Genomic DNA, 19,162 nt, shown 5'->3' with positions numbered 1-19,162 from the left:
TCAGATGTAACATAGGCTATATACCAACTCTAGTACAAAGCACATTAGTGATAAAAGTCATCCTCAAATGCTGATCTTATGCTCATCTTCAATGCCTCATAGTTGAGCAGAATTGAACAAATGACATTACACAACATGTCATCTGGGTCTGCAGTTCAACCACTTCATCACAAGTGGTCGCTCTTCACAGTTTTTGCTGACTCTCCTCTTTCCGTCCCAAATGACGTACTATATAGATCAGTGGTTCTCAACTCCAGTCCTCGGGACCCACTGCTCTGCACATTTTGTATGTCTCTCTTATATGACACACTCAATTCAGTTCATGCAGACTCTCCTAATGAGCTGATGATCTAAATCAGGTGTGTTAAATAAGGGATACATACAAAATGTGCAGAGCAGTGGGTCCCGAGGACTGGAGTTGAGAAAAAACTGATATAGATTACGCGCTGTTACTACTGTATGCACTATCATGTACTTTACAGTCTAATGTGTGATCATCCAGCAGTCCCTCCCTTACCACTATAAGGAAAGCTGCACCTAATAAGTGCATGAAGTAAATGCATTATATGGGTAATGACTCTTCTATGCTATTTTATAGTATCAATAGTATGAATAGTTTGTAATTCTAACAAGATATGTAGTTCTTGATAGTAATTTAATTCTGAGCAGTTGTATCTTTTCTGGTTTGATCCCTATTGGATCCAGTCGTGGACCTTATCTTCATGTTACCCTACGCAATAAAATGATGAGTAGTGTGCTCAGAAGTCGAAGGTCTGAATAGGCAAATATTTTAGGAAATTAAGTAATTGACTACCAGTAAGAAATGCATTTGATTTAAGCAATACAGGAAATGATATTAAAGGGTTATGTTCCTATATGTATCGCCATGTAATTATGATCAAGTATAACTAAAAATACTTAATGTGTCAAACTATATAGAGCCTGTTGCGTTCTTATACTAACAATGCAACTGATTTTAAACCTATATACTGCATGTCAGGAATATTTCTAGGTCACAATAAAAAGGCAAACATGCAAAGAAATGGACAAAATGCCCCTGCCTCAAAGAACCTCAAAGGAATCACTCCATTTGCTCTCAGATTCAGATCTTCATTGACATCTTATTCTTCCTTGGTTTTCCTGAAAAAACAATGAGAGAGATTCCCTTTAATTCATTTTTTAAAATTCTGGATCATATTTGATACGCAAATTTCAAAGGCCTCTAAATTGTCAACATTATCAAAGCTTTGCTGAAAAACAATCTTCTACATGCCTTCTGTCCTTTGATTGATAGTTTATACTTTTTTGGAAGGTAAAAGGCCTTTTAGTAGCCTATAATTCACCTTCAGGTTGTAGTACATGTGTTTTTGCTATGAAAACTTTTTTTTACTGATTCTACTGATTTTTATAAAATATACTTTATATCATTAGTAATATTTCAAGATGAACACTTGCTGGACTGAACAAACATTGGTAATCACAAAAGGAAAAAGTTGGCTACATTAATAGAAAAATTATTTATCTCATGTTCTCAACAAGTGCATGTTGATGAGAACATGCAATAAATAAATAAATTTTATATATATATATATATATATATATATAAACATATATATAAAACTTCTTGTTTCTTGTAGCCCACTGTTACAATAAGCAATCATCGTGCAGATGATCGGAAAAGCAGCACTCTTGCTAGAGTGATAAAGGGAAAAGAGTCCCCTTTTATATCACTGCTCTGTATAAAAGTGAAGCCATACACATAAAAGATAGGTACCTTTTGAGGCAGCACGTTGATTTATTAGTGTTGAATATCTGGTTCGAGTCTTGGCTGACTCAGGAGACCAGTTGCATTGAATTCTCGCATACTTGAGTTTGCATGGAATCTCAGACACCTGTAAATCTAGCACAGATTAGAAGATGATTACCTTGCTATGCAGATTTTACAACACATTGTGCTAAACATGCTAGAATGCAGAACACCACTATGCAGCAACATCCATTTTTCTTAGTGATATTTAGTGCCAGTTTATCAGGAAGTGACAATTTTTTCTCTTCGACTCATTCGATGGAAACAGTGCTTTTTTCGCAAATGTTTGATGCGATATTCCAAAATTGTGCAAAAGTTAAATTCGCAACTTTGAATGGAAACACTTCAGGATTTTCAAAGTCGTCATCTGGTTGGTTGAATTCTACAGGATGTCCGGGAGACGTGTGTGTCACGTTCTTTAACGGTCCGCCAGGACATAAATGCCATGACGCCAAACCCCCTTGTGGAAGAAGAATGCCGTCGTATTTACAACTGTGTCAACGAGATGCACGCCGGTCTGTTATTGTAGTGACATCGATTTTACATTTCCACGCCCCTAAACATGACTCAGAACAAAACGAACTGTGACTGGTTGCGTTTCGTGTCAGTCAAACGTCCTCTTGGGTGGACCAGTTGGCCAATGAAAGCTGCGATTCCAGACCTTCTGCCGTCAGTCTTGAAGGACTGGCTACGCAAGACTATTGAGACAGGAGAGAGCATTCAAAACTATTCAGATTACATTATTTAGTGGAAATATCATTCCCTCCCTGTAAAATAAATAAGGCATGAACATAATTATGAGAATTTGTCAGTATCTTTCTAAATGCGCAATCTTTTGGGCTAAATGGAAAACTTTTTATGCGTTTTGGCCGTTCATTTACATGACAACGGCATGCGTTTTGGTGGCCTGAAAACGCAAACTTTTGAAAACGTGTTTCAAATTGCAAACTTTTGAAAACGATACCGTTGTCATCTCCATGTAAACTGCAAAAACACGAAACTGTGAAAACGTTGACGGCATGCACGTGCATTACGTGTCTAGTCTATCCACCTTATTTGTCAAGGCAGAATTAAGGTATTTCTGTGAATGTGCGAAAAAATGTTTCCGTTCTCAGTACATCATTGTCGTGTAAACGTACCCTTAATGAAGCTGTTTAACGTAGCCATGTGATCACAAATAAATTGGAGCAGATGCGATTCAATAGGCCCTATGTGTGCCCTTCTGTGTGAAATAATGATAAATGTAGTTCCAAACGTAGGTTCGGGAGGAGGGACCGTGTACGTTTTGATAGTTTGTTTTCCAATTTGAAATGAAATACGCAGAAACGAGAAAACGGTCGTTTCCCATTTTTTCGTTTGTTAAAAAAAAACGGGAAAACGAGATTTTGACTCGATTTTCGTTTTTTCGGGTCACGGATAGAAAATGGAAACACTACTTCAAAACTCCTTTTCCACATGTGGGCGGTCATTACACGCCCCTTTCAGCCGATTGGTCAATCAAATCTGAGCCAGTGACGTCATCTTCAGTTCGTTCAACAAAATAACAGTCCTCTGCCGCTATATCAGTAGATGTCATAAATCGGCTTTCTTCTGTGCAACCTAACGCGTATTTCACAGAAATATTTATTTCAGAAATGTTAATCAGCACACAGACTGTTGTAATGCTGTTTGCAGTTTAATATGCATAGTGAAACTGCACTACCCACACAGAGGAGCGGATAAAAAGCACAGATTTTTATTTTATTAAAACTACAGTTTTTATTTTATTCTATTTTGAATAAATAGAATAAATCACAATAAATACGTAGTGTAAGCAATTTTGAAAAACGAACAATAGCTCATCTCTCTTTATTTATTTATTTTATATAGCCTAACATTGCCTGCTGAATATAGGCTAATGTTAATAACCCTTTGGTTAAAAGATTGAGGGAATATGTAAAGATCAAACATTAAAGATCAAAATTACAGCTACATAGCTATTTTAGTTATGACAAAAATAATATATAAATGTTAAGCCAAAACGAATTAATTTAAAGCTGAATTGAAACAGAAACCGGCGTTATAACTATACCTCTCTAATTTGACACAAATCCAAATGTTTCAATATTCACGATTTGGAGGCTAAACTATATTTATTATTTAAACGCTTTTATTGCAGCCTACACAGACTACTTAAAATGAGCAGTATAACTTTTTATATATTTGGTTGAATGTATGTTATTTTGACAGTTAACAGGCTGCGATGTCAAGTTACTAAAACTGATGTTGCGCGTGAGGCGCCGACGCGTTCACTTGAATTTTCTTATAAAAGCGGAAACAACATAAAATACTCAGACATTTATGGTCAAATATATGTAACACCATTCGAATCTGTGAAGGGTTAAATAGGCCTATTATTTTTGTACACTCACAATAAAAACAAAACATTGCTCGTAAAATAAACAAAGAAATGTTCTGCCGTCTCGGTTTCCTTTCTGTGAACTTCTCAAAAATGAACCGACACTCATATTGTCGCATTTTTTCCCCTTTCATTTTGGTAATATGTTAATTACTTAAGTGAAATAAATTTCGCGCATAGACATAGGCTATTTATTCCTTTTATATAATTGAATCCTTTGTTCTCCGTTCACAGAAGCGCTGCAGGTGCGTGATGATGATGAACCCTCATGTTCTGTTGTTTATTCTGCTATTTGTTCATGTAGGCTAAAACTAAACCCCTGGTTTTTTTTTGTAATGATTCACAGACATTTATCAAATTTCGTTTAATTCTAATTTAATATAATCTTGTCGGTTAATGAAACGATGATCGCATCAGTTAAAAAGTCAGGGGGAAAAAACAGAAATTATATTGACAAAGCAACAATAATTTTCGTTTAGTTTAAGTTTTTCAAAACATCCACAGAACTGCATACAGTAAATTTTCCCGCTGTTTAAGCCACGAATATATACAAAATAAAATAATTACAAAGATGATAAAAGATAATAAAATAATTACAAAGATAATAAAAGTTCTATGTTTAATATACGAGAGTTTTTGTTTTGCTGTTGTCCACTAAAGCAACTGACGCAGAATCGCCAATAGCCGTTAAATCGAAATTGAAAGTAAATTGTTCAGGGCCATTTATAGCTAATTCATTCAAAATCGAAGGAAAGACAGAAAAAGTGAGAATAGCAAGTAAACTGTGACATATAATAATGTTCACTGTGTTCATAAAAGTGTTTAATTTAAGAGATAAAATCTGTATGGCCATTTATAAGCTAAGGGAAACTAAAAAGCCCCCGATGGTGATAACGTTATTAGGTGTTGCCACCTAGTGGATAGCCTATTTTCTAATATGACCGCATAGTCTACTGCAGGGGTCATCAACTATATTTGTCCAAGGGCCAGAATTTTTCACTGCAGACACTGTAAGGGCCAGATACTCGTAATATAAAATAAAATTCGAATTGTATCCTAATACTGTATGTTATTATTTGATATACTAATTCTAATTCCAAATTTATGTTATTTTTTACATATTACCTGTACTGCAGCAAGCCACCAGGGGGCGATAGCGATATTTAAGGCTTCATATTTGTGAGGCTTTCAAGCTGTCCATCACTGTCACGCAATTGTGCGCAAATCCCAGGCAAGGAAAATTTTGACATTTGTGAAAAAATGAGCACGTGAAACAATAAAAGATGTTCAATGAGAGAACGCGTTTATCGTCATTCTTGACTGAAGGCAGGCTATGGCACAAGCTACTTTTCAGAAGGCTTTTTGTTTCGTTAGATTAAAAATAAAAAACGGTTCTCATTCCCCCTTGAATAAGGCCGGCGACACACTGGCTGCGTGAGCGACTCAGCTGCGTGGCGTGTCCGTTTTTATTTCGGCTCCCATATTTAACAGGTTGGAGTTTGCACACTGAGACACGCGTCTCAGGCGCGCTCGAGCCACGCAGAAAACGCGTGCATGCTAGAAATAGAACCGACGCGTGTTCCAGCAACGGGAGTGTTCTCTGGCTAGAGCGCAGAACAGCGGAGTTTGTGCATGTCTGAGCTTGTGTTTTGTTGCTTTGACATTGTGGAAAATAGAATAATAGACAAAATGTATTAGCATTTTTACCCGTTATTATCAATCTAAATTAATCTCGTTTTTAATTTAACTTAATTTCGTTTTTCTTTGTTTAAATTTCTGTGTCAATTTGTTAGTCAGAAAATTATTAGACTACCTTAAAAGTATTGCTTAATTTAACAGACCTGTGTGTGTGCGTTTTATATCACTAGTGCAGTGTCCGTTCTCGGAGCATAAGCCCTGCCCGCGTGAGGTGCGCCGCTTCCCGCTCGCGCTGCTCTAACTGTAGTTTACTAAAAGTTTATTAATTCTGAATGTGTCGCGTCTCGCGTGTCCATCTATATTGCACCAAATGCGACACTGCACTCCCCTGTGAAGTCGATTGGATGAACGGTTCTCGAAATAATAAAAATGCAAACGGATATACAGACACAGATTCCTGCCTTTATTAGAGAGAAAAATATGTTCAGCCCCTCTCTCCGAAGCTTCGAATAGTCGATGTTCATCAAAAAATGGTATTCGGACCAGCCCTAAACTTTTTCCTCTTACAAGGCTATTCCTGAATTCAGTATTATTCTGGGGGCCGGATGGAAATCTCTGGCGGGCCGGATTTGGCCCGCGGGCCGCCAGTTGACGTTGCATGGTCTACTGCAAGGAATGCGTCTGCTAAATGATTGAATTTAAATGTATAAAATGTAAACAAAACATTAAAATAAGAAAAAAATAAAAATAAAATAAAAATGAGTGCAGTAGCCACTGATCTATAATAGAGAATAGTCTATCATTATGTATAGCCTATTGATCGGTGGTAGTAGCCCAAAGGATGTCATGCGCTTGGTAACAGATGTAGAGGCATTTACATTTTACATTTTAAAAACACAATGACAGCTTAAAAACAGACTTAATTAAATTTACTGTAGGTTTTTTAAACTTTTTTTTAATCTGTGCAAACATATTTCTGTGAAATACGGGTTAGGTTGCACAGAAGAAAGCCGATTTATGACATCTACTGAGGAATATTATTTTGTTGAACGAACTGAAGATGACGTCATTGGCTCAGATTTGATAGACCAATCGGCTGAAAGGGGCGTGTAATGACCGCCCATATGTGGAAAACGAGTTTTGAAGTCGTGTTTCCGTTTTCTATCCTTGACCCGAAAAAAACGAAAATCGAGTCAAAATCTCGTTTTTCCGTTTTTTTTAACAAACGAAAAAACGGGAAACTACCGTTTTCTCGTTTCTGCGTATTTCATTTCAAATTGGAAAACCTATGGAGTCAAATTAATGCCTTAAAGTTTTGCACAAAAATAAAGTTTTGCAAAACACAAAAAAGAATTGAGCAATAAAAAAATGTTTTGCAAACAAAAATAAAGAATTGCAAAGGAAAAATAAAGTATTGAGCAGAAAAAAATAAGTTTTGCAAACAAAAATAATAAATTGCTTAATAAAATAAAGTAGTGCAAAAATAAAAATATAATCAATTACAAAAATCAATGACAGCTGTAATCCTATTTTATCTTTGCCACATATTTTTCATGCTCAAACCTACTAAATCATTTGCAACGCTCATTTTATTCTGCGTTTCAGTCAAGCGTGCGCTCACGATACTGGTTTTCTTTTGCGCTGCACTTTTCTGTGCGGATCTCTTTATGGCACTGGTTTGACGTGGGGGTGGAGTCAAGAAACGGGGGCACGCCCCCGCGAAATGCATTGGAGGGGAACGTAATCAGCGACAGGTGAAATAATTCTTTGACATGGTTAAAAATAATGAATGGTTTGTTTTTGTTGGTTTGTTTAGCGTATGTTGTCGCCGATTACGACCCCCTCCAATGCATTTCTTATAGTAATATGACCTGTTGTGCTCTGTCTCACTGCCTGTATCCACTTTTGTGTCCTTAAACATTCGTTTTTTGGGGTCGACAGCTTATAAAAACTTATTTCTGGGTTTTTTAGCTTGTTAGCTGTACACCTTGTCACACAGCAGCTTTTAGGCATTGTTCTGTTTTTTTGTAATGAGTCAGAAAAGACAAGGAGGCAGCCTCATGCATTACAAAGTCAATGGAGACGGTTGGATTGTTTTTCCCCCGGTGGGCATGGTTTTCAGATTATAATAAATGCGCTCTGTCTCTATGCTTGATCTGTTCTGTTGCGATCTGTGTCTCCTGCCGATGACGTGTTTCGCGTGGGCGTGCCCCCGTTTCTTGACTCCACCCCCACGTCAAACCAGTGCCATAAAGAGAACCGCACAGAACAGTGCAGCGCAAACGAAAGCCGGTATCGTGAGCGCACGCTTGACTGAAACGCAGAATAAAATGAGCGTTGCAAATGATTTAGTAGGTTTGAGCATGAAAAATATGTGGCAAAGATAAAATAGGATTACAGCTGTCATTGATTTTTGTAATTGATTATATTTTTATTTTTGCACTACGTTATTTTATTTTGCAATTTATTATTTTTGCTTGCAAAACTTATTTTTTTCTGCTCAATACTTTATTTTTCCTTTGCAATTCTTTATTTTTGTTTGCAAAACATTTTTTTATTGCTCAATTCTTTTTTTTTTTTTTTTTTTTGTTTTGCAAAACTTTATTTTTGTGCAAAACTTTAAGGCATTAATTTGACTCCATAGTAAACAAACTATCAAAACGTACACGGACCTAGGAGCCTAAACATTCAGTCCTGTCTATTTCTCTTATTCTCCCTCTATGCAGTACTGTTATAGGGGGGTTTAACTCGGAGCTCGAGCCGAGCCTCGGCCTCCTTCGAGGACAGCAAGCCAAGTTTGTTTTACCATTAACCATTCAGACTGAATGGGCAGGCGAACTTGTGAAATACAAGTTTAAGCTATTTGATTATGGGTTTGAAGCCCCGGCTGGCCTTTTTATAGCCCTCGCTCGCACTGACCCGACAGTGAAAATGCGGCAAATAATTTCTGACTGAACAAATCAAACAAAAGATAAAGGCGGGTTAGGACTAATGGAAGTCAGGCCATGCACATGAGTATACGCACACAACCTTAAAAGCATATCTGGATCAGAGGTGTAAAATATTTGAGTAAATGTGATTAGTTACTGTACTTAATTGTTCTGTACTAAATGTATCAAAAATATTAGTAACCTTTATTCTACTTGACTACATTTTTGAATAAATCTATGTACTCTTTACTCCAATACATTTGTAATGAGTAATGCAATTGCGTAATGAATTGCAGGTGTTTCATATATGAGATGAGGACATGGCTGCAGCCGGTGATGAAGCCAAATCAAGCGCGTCCAGTGAAAGTAGGATTTGAATACTTGATTTTACTTAATATTATTTTATTTATCTGTTATACTGAAGAGATCCTTTTAAAGGATATTGGTTTACTTATTCCTTTTTTGGGCACTTGAGCTTAACTGAGACTTGAGTTCTTGTAGATGCTGTTGTCTCGACCCTGATTTATTGCAATTTTGAGGTGATATATTGATTTTAGAAAATAAACATGTGATTGCTCTTTCACAAATCAACTGTTTCTTGTTTTTTGCTGGCATTTATTTTGGGTGTTGAGGACTATCTTTCAGCCTACATTCAGTACAAATAAAATACTTAAGTAGGCCTACTGTTTTTACTAATGTCATATTGGAATTGGTGACTTGTAACATATAATGGAGTTATTTTTGCTGCTCTTCACACCTCTGATCTGGATATCTGAAACTATATACAGTGATAAAGGGAAAAGAGTCCCCTTTTATATCACTGCTGTGTATAAAAGTGAAGCCATACACATATAAGATAGGTACCTTTTGAAGTGGCACGTAGATTTTGTGGAGTTAAGTTTTGAGTCTCGTCTGACCCAGAAGAGTTTTGAGTTCTCGGGAAAAGGGTTTCTACTACAGATTAGAAAATCAATGGATGGATGATTATCTTGCTATGCAGATTTTACAATGTATTGTGCTAAACATGCTAAAATGTAGAACACCACTCCGGTTTAACATATACTATTATATATAGAAATTACAAACATTTGACAAAATACCTGTTTTGATTTGAAAACTTGGCTCCTCGACTGAATTAATGGTCACTTTTTCTTTTCCTCTTCCTTTTTCAACACACAGGAACATGTTGGGTTCAGCCACTGATTTCAAGCTCTGCCAGTCATTAGTTCCACTCTTACCCCATTGAAATAAGTATTTTTCTTTAAAGGTATCTTTCATGAACTCAGTTATTGAACTTTCTGAGTTCTTGACCACCTGTGCATGTGAGAGCCAGCAGACCTTGTTAAACATTTCAGATTTTATAAAATCAGAAACTAGAAAACAAAAGCACAAGAAATATTTGACACCATGTCTAACAATATTCTAAAAAGAACTCTGAGAGTGTCTGAGACCTTACCTCAAGTTTGTTCTTTGTACCATCAGCAACAGGAAAAAATGTATTTTTATCGCCATCCTCAAAACAAAACGCCATGTAATTTATTTTTGTATCTTTTCTTTCTGTATCATCACGTGAAATATCATACACCGTGACTGAAAAAGAAAAGACAAATCATATTTCTAGCATTATATTAAGTATTAAGTCACTATGGAAACATTTTCATTAATTGGCTATAGTAATTTTCACTGAAAACATCAACAAAAAGTACGCTTCACATAATTATTTCAAAGTTCAATTGTGAAAAAAATTAACACTACACTAAAAAATAATCTACACTACTACTAAGTTGATATCATGCATTGTGTCAAATTCTGTTTTTTTTTTTTGTTCTTTCTTTCTTTTTTTTTTTACTGTTTTCTGTTTTTTTTTTTGTCACATTTAGGTACTTGTTTTTATTTCTCATCTAAATATATGTTTGTTTATTGTCACTGATCTTCAGTTGAGATAACCTACTCTTTTATTAATGTCACAGAGATATGAATGCACATGAACTGTTGATTTGTTAACTAGTATATGAAGAGGTGTAAAGATTACCTGAAAACCATGCTTGAGTAAAAGTACTGATACCTTACACTGAAAATGACTCCACTATAAGTTACAATTCCAATACAACTTGAGTAAAAGTCTTAAAGTATCTGATTTTAACAGTACTTAAGTATTTTACTCATGCTGAATATAGGCTCAGAGATGCACTAGTCCTGAGAGACATGACAGTGATAATTAGAAACAATTGATTTGTAAGATGAGAAATCAAGTTTATTTTCTAAAATCAAAATTAAACTGAACACCTCAATATTGCAATAAATCAAGGTCGACACAACCTTTTAAATATCTACAAAAGTCTCAGTTTGAGCTCAAGTGCACAGAAAGGCCATAAGTAAACCAATATCCATCAGAACGGTCTTGTCAATAAAGCGGATAAATAAAACGATGTTAAGTAAAATGGACCCACTTTATATTAAGTGGCCTTAAGTACAGTGTACTTACATTTAAATTAATCATTTGATACAATGCACTTATTGTGTACATACAAGTTTTTACATGGTACTTATATTTTAAAAACACCTGCATGCAATTACATCTGTAATTAATTTCTGTAATTACATTTATAATTACACTGTTGACCCATCCCTTAACTCTTACCCCTACCACCAAAGCTTTCCCTAACATTACCCGTATCCCACCTCAATAGCAGCAAAAGTGTTTTGCAATTCAATATGAACCCAATAAGTACATTGTACTTATTTTTTGATGTAAGTACATAGTAGTTAAGGCCACTTAATATAAAGTGGGACCAATAAATCAAACACCTGCGATCAGCAACTACCTGCTAATGCACTCACATTCACGTAAAATATAATTGTTGACAAGTTTTGGGCGAGTAAAGGCAAAATGCACAAGATATAGTGCATTCAATGCCCTTAGATGGCGATATCGCTTCTTTATATCAGAAACAAACTGCTGCAGAAAAATTGAGCTGCCATGAAAAATTTAATTTGTAATTGCATTACTCATCACAAATGTAGTGGAGTAAAAAGTACATTTACTTGTTTAAAAATGAGGTCAAGTAGAGAGTAAAAGTTGCCAATATCTTTGATACTCAGTACGACTACAAAGTAGCCAAAAAGATACTTAAGTACAGTAACTAATTACATTTACTCAAGTACTTTACACCTCTGATTATATGTTAATAACTTATTAAGGTTATTATTGACCTAAACATTTTTTTAGTTTTACATTTTACATTCAAAAATCAAAACTTTACAGTAAAAAAATCCTGAAGTAACTGTGATCACTGTGATTCCACAGAAGATCAAAATTAATCACAGTAATGTCCTGCTCCATTCACATCACAGTCAGTATAACTGATAAACTTTTAATTAGGAATACAGTGTAATTAGTCAGCTAACAGGGAACGGTCTCAGAACTTTGGCTAATGTTCTTGCAAGGTTCTCTCAAAGTACCTTAAAAGTTTGTTTTCAATTTAATGGGAATGCTAGAAAAACATTTAGAACTTAATTTTTGTTAGCAAGATATACACTGCTTTTCCAAAAATCGGATAAGCAAAGAATTATATGAAACTTTGAGTGGGAACAGCACAGGTTCAAACCTTTAGGGCTGTCTCCCTGATGGTTATGCAAGACCAGCTGATAGGATGAAGAGGGCTTGCGCTTTCTCTCAACGCACACACACTTTCCACTTTTCTCTGTCAGTACCGCTGTTCTGATCTTCTCGATTGTCATTTTGGAAAGCATCTTTCACTGATAAAGAAACATTCATAGACAAACAGGTAATATAGACTGTAACATCTGAAGTTACAAAATTTAATAAAGACATTAGTTATGTAGGCTAACTACATTGCCTATCACAGTCACTACGCACAACAAAAATTAAACTAGAAATATATTTTTATTAAATTTAATAGCCTATATTTTTATATAGCCTATATTTCGTCATAGTACAAATGATTATTTAGCAGAAACAATATATATATATATATATATATATAAACATACACACACTGAAAGAAAGGAAGAAAAAATTTGATTTAAATTTCCGTTTATCGAGAAATTTTTCCCTCCTCCCACCTCATTTCTTTTCCTTCACAAAAGTTTTGTAAGAGCAAAGGGAAAAGTAGGCTATTGAAACGTATGTTTTCCTCCAGTCTCATTTTCCCATCACTATGTCCCTAAGTTGTGGTAGGCTACAGTTTAATTCACAAACTCTCATTGCTTTTGTAACACTCAATTCGTCCGCCAAAAAACTGTCCATAGTTTATTGGCCGAATTCTAGCAAATACATTACTTAAAGGGCATATTGCAGGTTAGAGCTTTAGTGATTCAATGTGTAGAAAAATAATGTATGAAATAGATTTTCTTGAAAAAACACGCATAAATACGCTACATAGGCTTCTGGAGTCGTTTTTTGTGAGAGAATTTTACTTCCGCATCTGAAAAATGCCAAATCGGACGTGACGTGACTGAAGGGAACGCGATCAATATAAACTATAGGAAAACAATGGATCGCAATGACAGTTCGGATGCTGAGGAAATTGTAAATGCTTATTTATACTCGTATAACTAATCACAGCCATACAATTAGCCTGCTATGTGGTCAAGAGAGCAGGGACAGGCCAGAATTAGACAGAATAACGGTCAAAAGAGACAAATTGAGCTGTTGTGTGAGGAGAAGCAGTGGAGAACAGGACAGGGACCGGTGTTAGCTTATAGATATAACGTTAACGACATGTGCTCAGATCACAATATTGTACAGATTATTATCATGAATAAGGCAATAGCAAAGCTATCTAGGAGTAGGCCTAACTGATTACTAATAACAGAAACGAATAAACTTTGATCAAGCGTATGTCACACGCGTTAATATCCGTCCACACTAACGTTACGTGATATAGCCGTTTCTCATCACGACTGATTTGGTAGTTAGCAAATGTAATAATCAAACACAAAACTTAAAATGCGCACCGTAAGTCTTCATCGAGCTGCATCTCTGACGGATCCGTGATCATGTCTCCCGCCGGCGGCCAAACATATAGTGTTAACTTACTGTATGTATTTCATGTTATCCTTTATTCATTAATTCTGTGTTATGAGTTTATTCCGTGCCCATTCACTGATTGTGTGAGGATGTATGACGCCGTGATTATGTAGTTGTGTGAACTTGAATGTATATAAGTTTACATACATGGCTTGCATGAAATTTGAGTATTTACATTACCAGCACATCATTCAAAACTGTTTTGTGTGAGTGTGAGACTGTATGCATGTGTACATAATTTGTATTCATCAGTGTTGAAATTGATTCAAGTAAAAACGGTGAAGAAGCATAGCGTGTGTAAGTTTATTCATTTAATATAATCATTTACAGAAGTATTACAATGTTGAACTCCATCATATCGCCGGGATGATAATCCTCCAGTCTAAAATGAACGCGTTTTTCGACGCAGATGCAGAAGTGAAGTCCCGTCTCTTCACCTGCACAAAACAAACCCCGGCACAGAAGATAGCAGCGTAGTTTTTCTTGTTAGTAAACCTCTGTACTCGATGTCCTGACAGGCTGAAGTTTGTGCAACCTCCACAAACACAATAATTTACCATTACGATGATAAATAGAATACAAAAACTACCGAAAACACACTGATTCACGGCCGCTGTTGCTAAATACCAATATATTCTGCACTGAATCAACACAGAGCTCTGCGAACATCTCCCTGTAGTGACGTAAAATGACGCGACGCTGAAAAAAAAGCGGTTTTTACAGAGACCGTCACTTTATCTACTAAATTAATGCCCTTATGTCTCGCAAAACATTTTTAAACCCTGCAGTACCTTTTTATATGGTATTTTTGTACAAGGTTATATATTCATCTCGAAAAAAATGTTAAACCTGCAATATGCACTATAAGCTACATATTAAGGGACTATAGTCTAGAACGGATGCCAAGCAGCGTATAGCCACTAAGGTTTTGCGTTCCCTCGCAAAACTTTTGTGTTCTTTGTGAGAGAATGCAACGATTCTCGAGGAAATGCAAACCATTTGTAAAAAAACAACAACAACAAAAAAAAACTTTGACAAAAAATTTCTCCTCCCTTCTCATATTTTCCCCTTCACCATGTCCCTTTAGTGGCTCGTAGTAGCCTACTACATAACATACTGAAAAGTATTAAAATAAATAAGTAGTAAATAAATTGTGATAATAAATAAACAAATTTGACTTATGGTCACCTGAAGAATAACACAAAATCAACAAAAAAGTGCACAAAAACTATTGTTTTCTGAATTACAGAACAGTTTCAAAAATGAACATGCCTGAAGGCAACAAAATAAAGGCTACATAATGTAATTTATTTAGATGTTAATCTAATTAGCATATTTAATTTCCATTTTGTGCATACAGTGGAAAATGGCATTCTTAAACTTAGAATTATAGTGCTAGTCAAGGTCTTTTTCAAAAGGCATTTAGTGCACTTTTTGGTGCATTAAAAGCAAGCAGTAATGTAACAGAAATTAAAACATTACATGTAAAATAAATTAAAGTCAAAGTCAAATTAAATAAGCAATTAACTCAAGCAAAAACGTTCCACAGTGTCAGTTACGTTCTAAAAAGGCTATATCAAAATACTGCATTAACATCACGGGCAACCTGTGATTCTTAAAAATAAGCAATGCGGAGGGTATTTCGCTTCCTGCCTTGTGCCCCTGATAATTTTCTTTTTTCAAAGATACTTTCAGAGCACATAAAAGGCAAAACTATTTTAACAGCGTGCGCCAAACATAAATAAAGCGTTATGATGATGTATTATAGGCTAATTAGAGAGTGTTTAAATTAGTTCAACATGACATGTTATCAAATCTTATGATTTTTCGTTGATGTCAATTTTATTATTTTCTAACATTATTTTAATCAGTTTGATGATCGATCAGTTCTAAAATACTTAATTGTCAGTTTTTGCTTAATATACGGGTGTAGGGGCGCACGATGGTCACAAGAGGGCGCTCTCTTTCGAGAAAAAAAAAAAATAAACTCGTGCGTAGCGCCCGCCAGTCATTTTGCGCTCTAGAGCCAACTGTTTATTTCGCCTATGCCATGGAGCGGACCTGTACATAGGTCGCATTATTACTATGGCGTTATTTTACTGTCAAATGTCGAGAGCACATTATTGTGACGCGAGAGCATATCAATGTAATGCGCGAGCGCAATTCTGTCCGCTCGCGCGCGGATTTCCTCTGCTCTCGCGCAAATCTGTCCGCTCGCGCGCGGATTTCCTTTGCTCTCGCGCAAATCTGGACGCGCGCGCTCAAATATACAGTGCTCTCTTATGAACTGCCTCTCCTCTCGCTCAGATATTGCGTGTGCACGCTCAAACTGTTTCCTGCGTGCTCAAACGTGTCCTGCGCGCTCAAACTGCACATGTGCGCTCACGAATCTCTCCGTGCTCTTGCAGAAATTAATTTGCTTTTGGATTAAACGCTGTCAAAAGTTATAAACCAATCAGAAGACACGACTCATCCATGAAAATGCTACGTGGAATCTTATTGGCTGAGAGTGAACTGCGCCTGGAATTCTTTCGACAAAAATATATATTTTATTTCTTTACAATTTAATAATATTTATCAAATGTAACCTAGTCTAACTGCATCACATTACAGGTCAAACCCCTATTTATCTAAACAAACAAACAAAAAATGTTTCTTAAAGTTATTGTGGTCATACGTTTTGTGTTGAATTTTTAAAAAAAAAAATAGGTAACATTTTACAATAAGGTTTTTATTTGTTAACATTAGTTAATGTATTATCTAACATAAACTAACAATGTGCAATACATTACTGTAATTATTAATCTTTGTTAACATTAAAAATACAGCTGTTTGTTGGTTGTTTACTTCACAGTGCATTTAATAATGTTAACAAATACAACATTTGATTTTAATAACGTATTAGTAAATGTTGAAATTAACATTAACAAATATTAATAAATGCTGAAGAAGACCAATTCATTATTAGTTAATGTTAACTAATGCAGATAAATAATGTTAACGCAACCTTATTGTAAAGTATTACCAACAAATATCTTCTGATTTAAGACCGAACAAGATCAGGGTCAAATCGTCATTCCCTTAATACTTAATGTGGAGATCACATACCACCATAGTCAATTTCTTTTGAGGTCTGGTATAAAACATGACATACAAAAATACCTAAGCTCTTGTGTATGCACGATTAAGCAAAAGAACGCGATCTTATTCCTAAATGACAACGATTCGGTTATGTCTATTAAACCTTTTGAAATTACAATCATACCAGAATATTTAAACCTGCTTTTGCATTGCTGCTGAAAGCAGTGGTCATGTAAGCTATATGTTTTAAACAGCTTCACAAAGTGTTTTCAACAACATACTATTGCTACATCTGTGTTGCAAACATTAAATAATAATGCAAGTATTGCAATAACAATTTATAGTCTAAATATACACTGATTTCAGCAATTAAAATAAGTAGCTAAATGAATGTTGAAACTAATGTTGTTACACTGTTCTGCCAGTAGGTGGTGACCAGTGACTGTTAAAATGTATTTGATGTATCAGAATGTATTTGATGTATCAGAATCATTAATTCCAGACCTCAAAAGAAATTGACTAGTGGTATATGTGATCTCCACATTAAGTATTAAGGGAATGACGATTTAACCCTGATCTTGTTCGGTCTTAAATCAGAAGATATTTGTTGGTAATACTTTACAATAAGGTTGCGTTAACATTATTTAACTGCATTAGTTAACATTAACTAATAATGAATTGCTCTTCTTCAGCATTTATTAATATTTGTTAATGTTAATTTCAACATTTACTAATACGTTATTAAAATCAAATGTTGTATTTGTTAACATTATTAAATGCACTGTGAAGTAAACAACCAACAAACAGCTGTATTTTTAATGTTAACAAAGATTAATAATTACAGTAATGTATTGCACATTGTTAGTTCATGTTAGATAATACATTAACTAATGTTAACAAATAAAAACCTTATTGTAAAATGTTACCTATTTTTAAAAAAAAAAATTTCAACACAAAACGTATGACCACAATAACTTTAAGAAACATGTTTTGTTTGTTTGTTTAGATAAATAGGGGTTTGACCTGTAATGTGATGCAGTTAGACTAGGTTACATTTGATAAATATTATTAAATTGTAAAGAAATAAAATATATATTTTTGTCGAAAGAATTCCAGGCGCAGTTCACTCTCAGCCAATACGATTCCACGTAGCATTTTCATGGATGAGTCGTCTCTTCTGATTGGTTTATAACTTTTGACAGCGTTTAATCCAAAAGCAAATTAATTTCTGCAAGAGCACGGAGAGATTCGTGAGCGCACATGTGCAGTTTGAGCGCGCAGGACACGTTTGAGCACGCAGGAAACAGTTTGAGCGTGCACACGCAATATCTGAGCAAGAGGAGAGGCAGTTCATAAGAGAGCACTGTATATTTGAGCGCGCGTGTCCAGATTTGCGCGAGAGCAAAGGAAATCTGCGCGCGAGCGGACAGATTTGCGCGAGAGCAGAGGAAATCCGCGCGCGAGCGGACAGATTTGCGCTCGCGCATTACATTGATATGCTCTCGCGTCACAATAATGTGCTCTCGACATTTGACAGTAAAATAACGCTATACACCACCCCCCCATTATCAACACATCAAAGAGCAACAGAAGATAATAATTACTGAAGGGTGTTTGACTAGGATTTAACATTGCCTGTATAAAACAAATCTATTTACGACAACCTTCTTGTATCTATTTGGCAGAACTCTTTAGCAATGAGATTTGCATGAATATAGCCTACCTCAGCTGGTTTTCGAATAATTTCTCGTCCTCGCTGTTCTGGACCAAACGAGCGTCTGCAGATAACAGTGATGTTGTGAGGATTTATAAGGCAGAACGGCTTTTAAAATCCAGCATGCCCACGTTTGTCAGATCACGCCCCCCCCATTGGAATCATTACTGCATTGGAATCATTAGCCTACTGCAGGCTATGCTCCGATCGGTCTGCGTATTTCCAACGCCCCCTAAATCACTACAATAAAGACGACAGAATAAGGGGACTTTGCCTATACCTCCCACAGCATTAGAAAATGTATTTAACAAGCTACAACTTGCCTCGATTGCAGCACCAGTTATGAAATGTACAAAGTCTAATGCATGCAGGACAAATAAATTTATCTAATTCATTGAGGTGACTTAAGTGTTATACTTCAGACTGATTTCCAACCTTGGTTGCATGAAAAATTATGTTATTTAGTGTAGTTTGTACAGTGCAGGTAATTTGGAACAATAAATATGAGAGGAGACACCATTATACAGTTTGCTTTGTGTAA

The 19,162-nt window shown here is 35.5% G+C and overlaps 1 protein-coding gene across 2 annotated transcripts; it reads right to left on the bottom strand.

The window, feature by feature from the left end:
* Window positions 1-403: 403 nt before the first annotated feature.
* Window positions 404-18,786, bottom strand: LOC125267349. 2 transcript variants are annotated; one of them, XM_048188891.1, is made up of 7 exons: window positions 18,631-18,786; window positions 12,382-12,532; window positions 10,230-10,363; window positions 9,874-10,087; window positions 9,638-9,727; window positions 1,775-1,900; window positions 404-1,140 (listed from the first exon to the last, which is right to left on the bottom strand). In XM_048188891.1, the coding sequence occupies exons 2-7, from the start codon at window positions 12,524-12,526 to the stop codon at window positions 1,103-1,105; spliced, it is 747 nt and encodes a 248-aa protein (XP_048044848.1). In that variant the 5' UTR covers window positions 12,527-12,532; window positions 18,631-18,786; the 3' UTR covers window positions 404-1,102. The 2 variants fall into 2 exon arrangements, with proteins under 2 accessions (XP_048044848.1, XP_048044849.1); XM_048188892.1 differs by lacking the exon at window positions 9,638-9,727.
* Between the last annotated feature and the right edge of the window lie 376 nt (window positions 18,787-19,162).

The sequence above is a fragment of the Megalobrama amblycephala genome, linkage group LG4, assembly GCF_018812025.1.
Source record: "Megalobrama amblycephala isolate DHTTF-2021 linkage group LG4, ASM1881202v1, whole genome shotgun sequence".
Lineage (NCBI taxonomy): Eukaryota > Metazoa > Chordata > Actinopteri > Cypriniformes > Xenocyprididae > Megalobrama > Megalobrama amblycephala.
The sequence above is the reverse complement of the archived record's forward strand: the minus strand, read 5'-3'. Positions and strand labels throughout refer to the sequence as shown.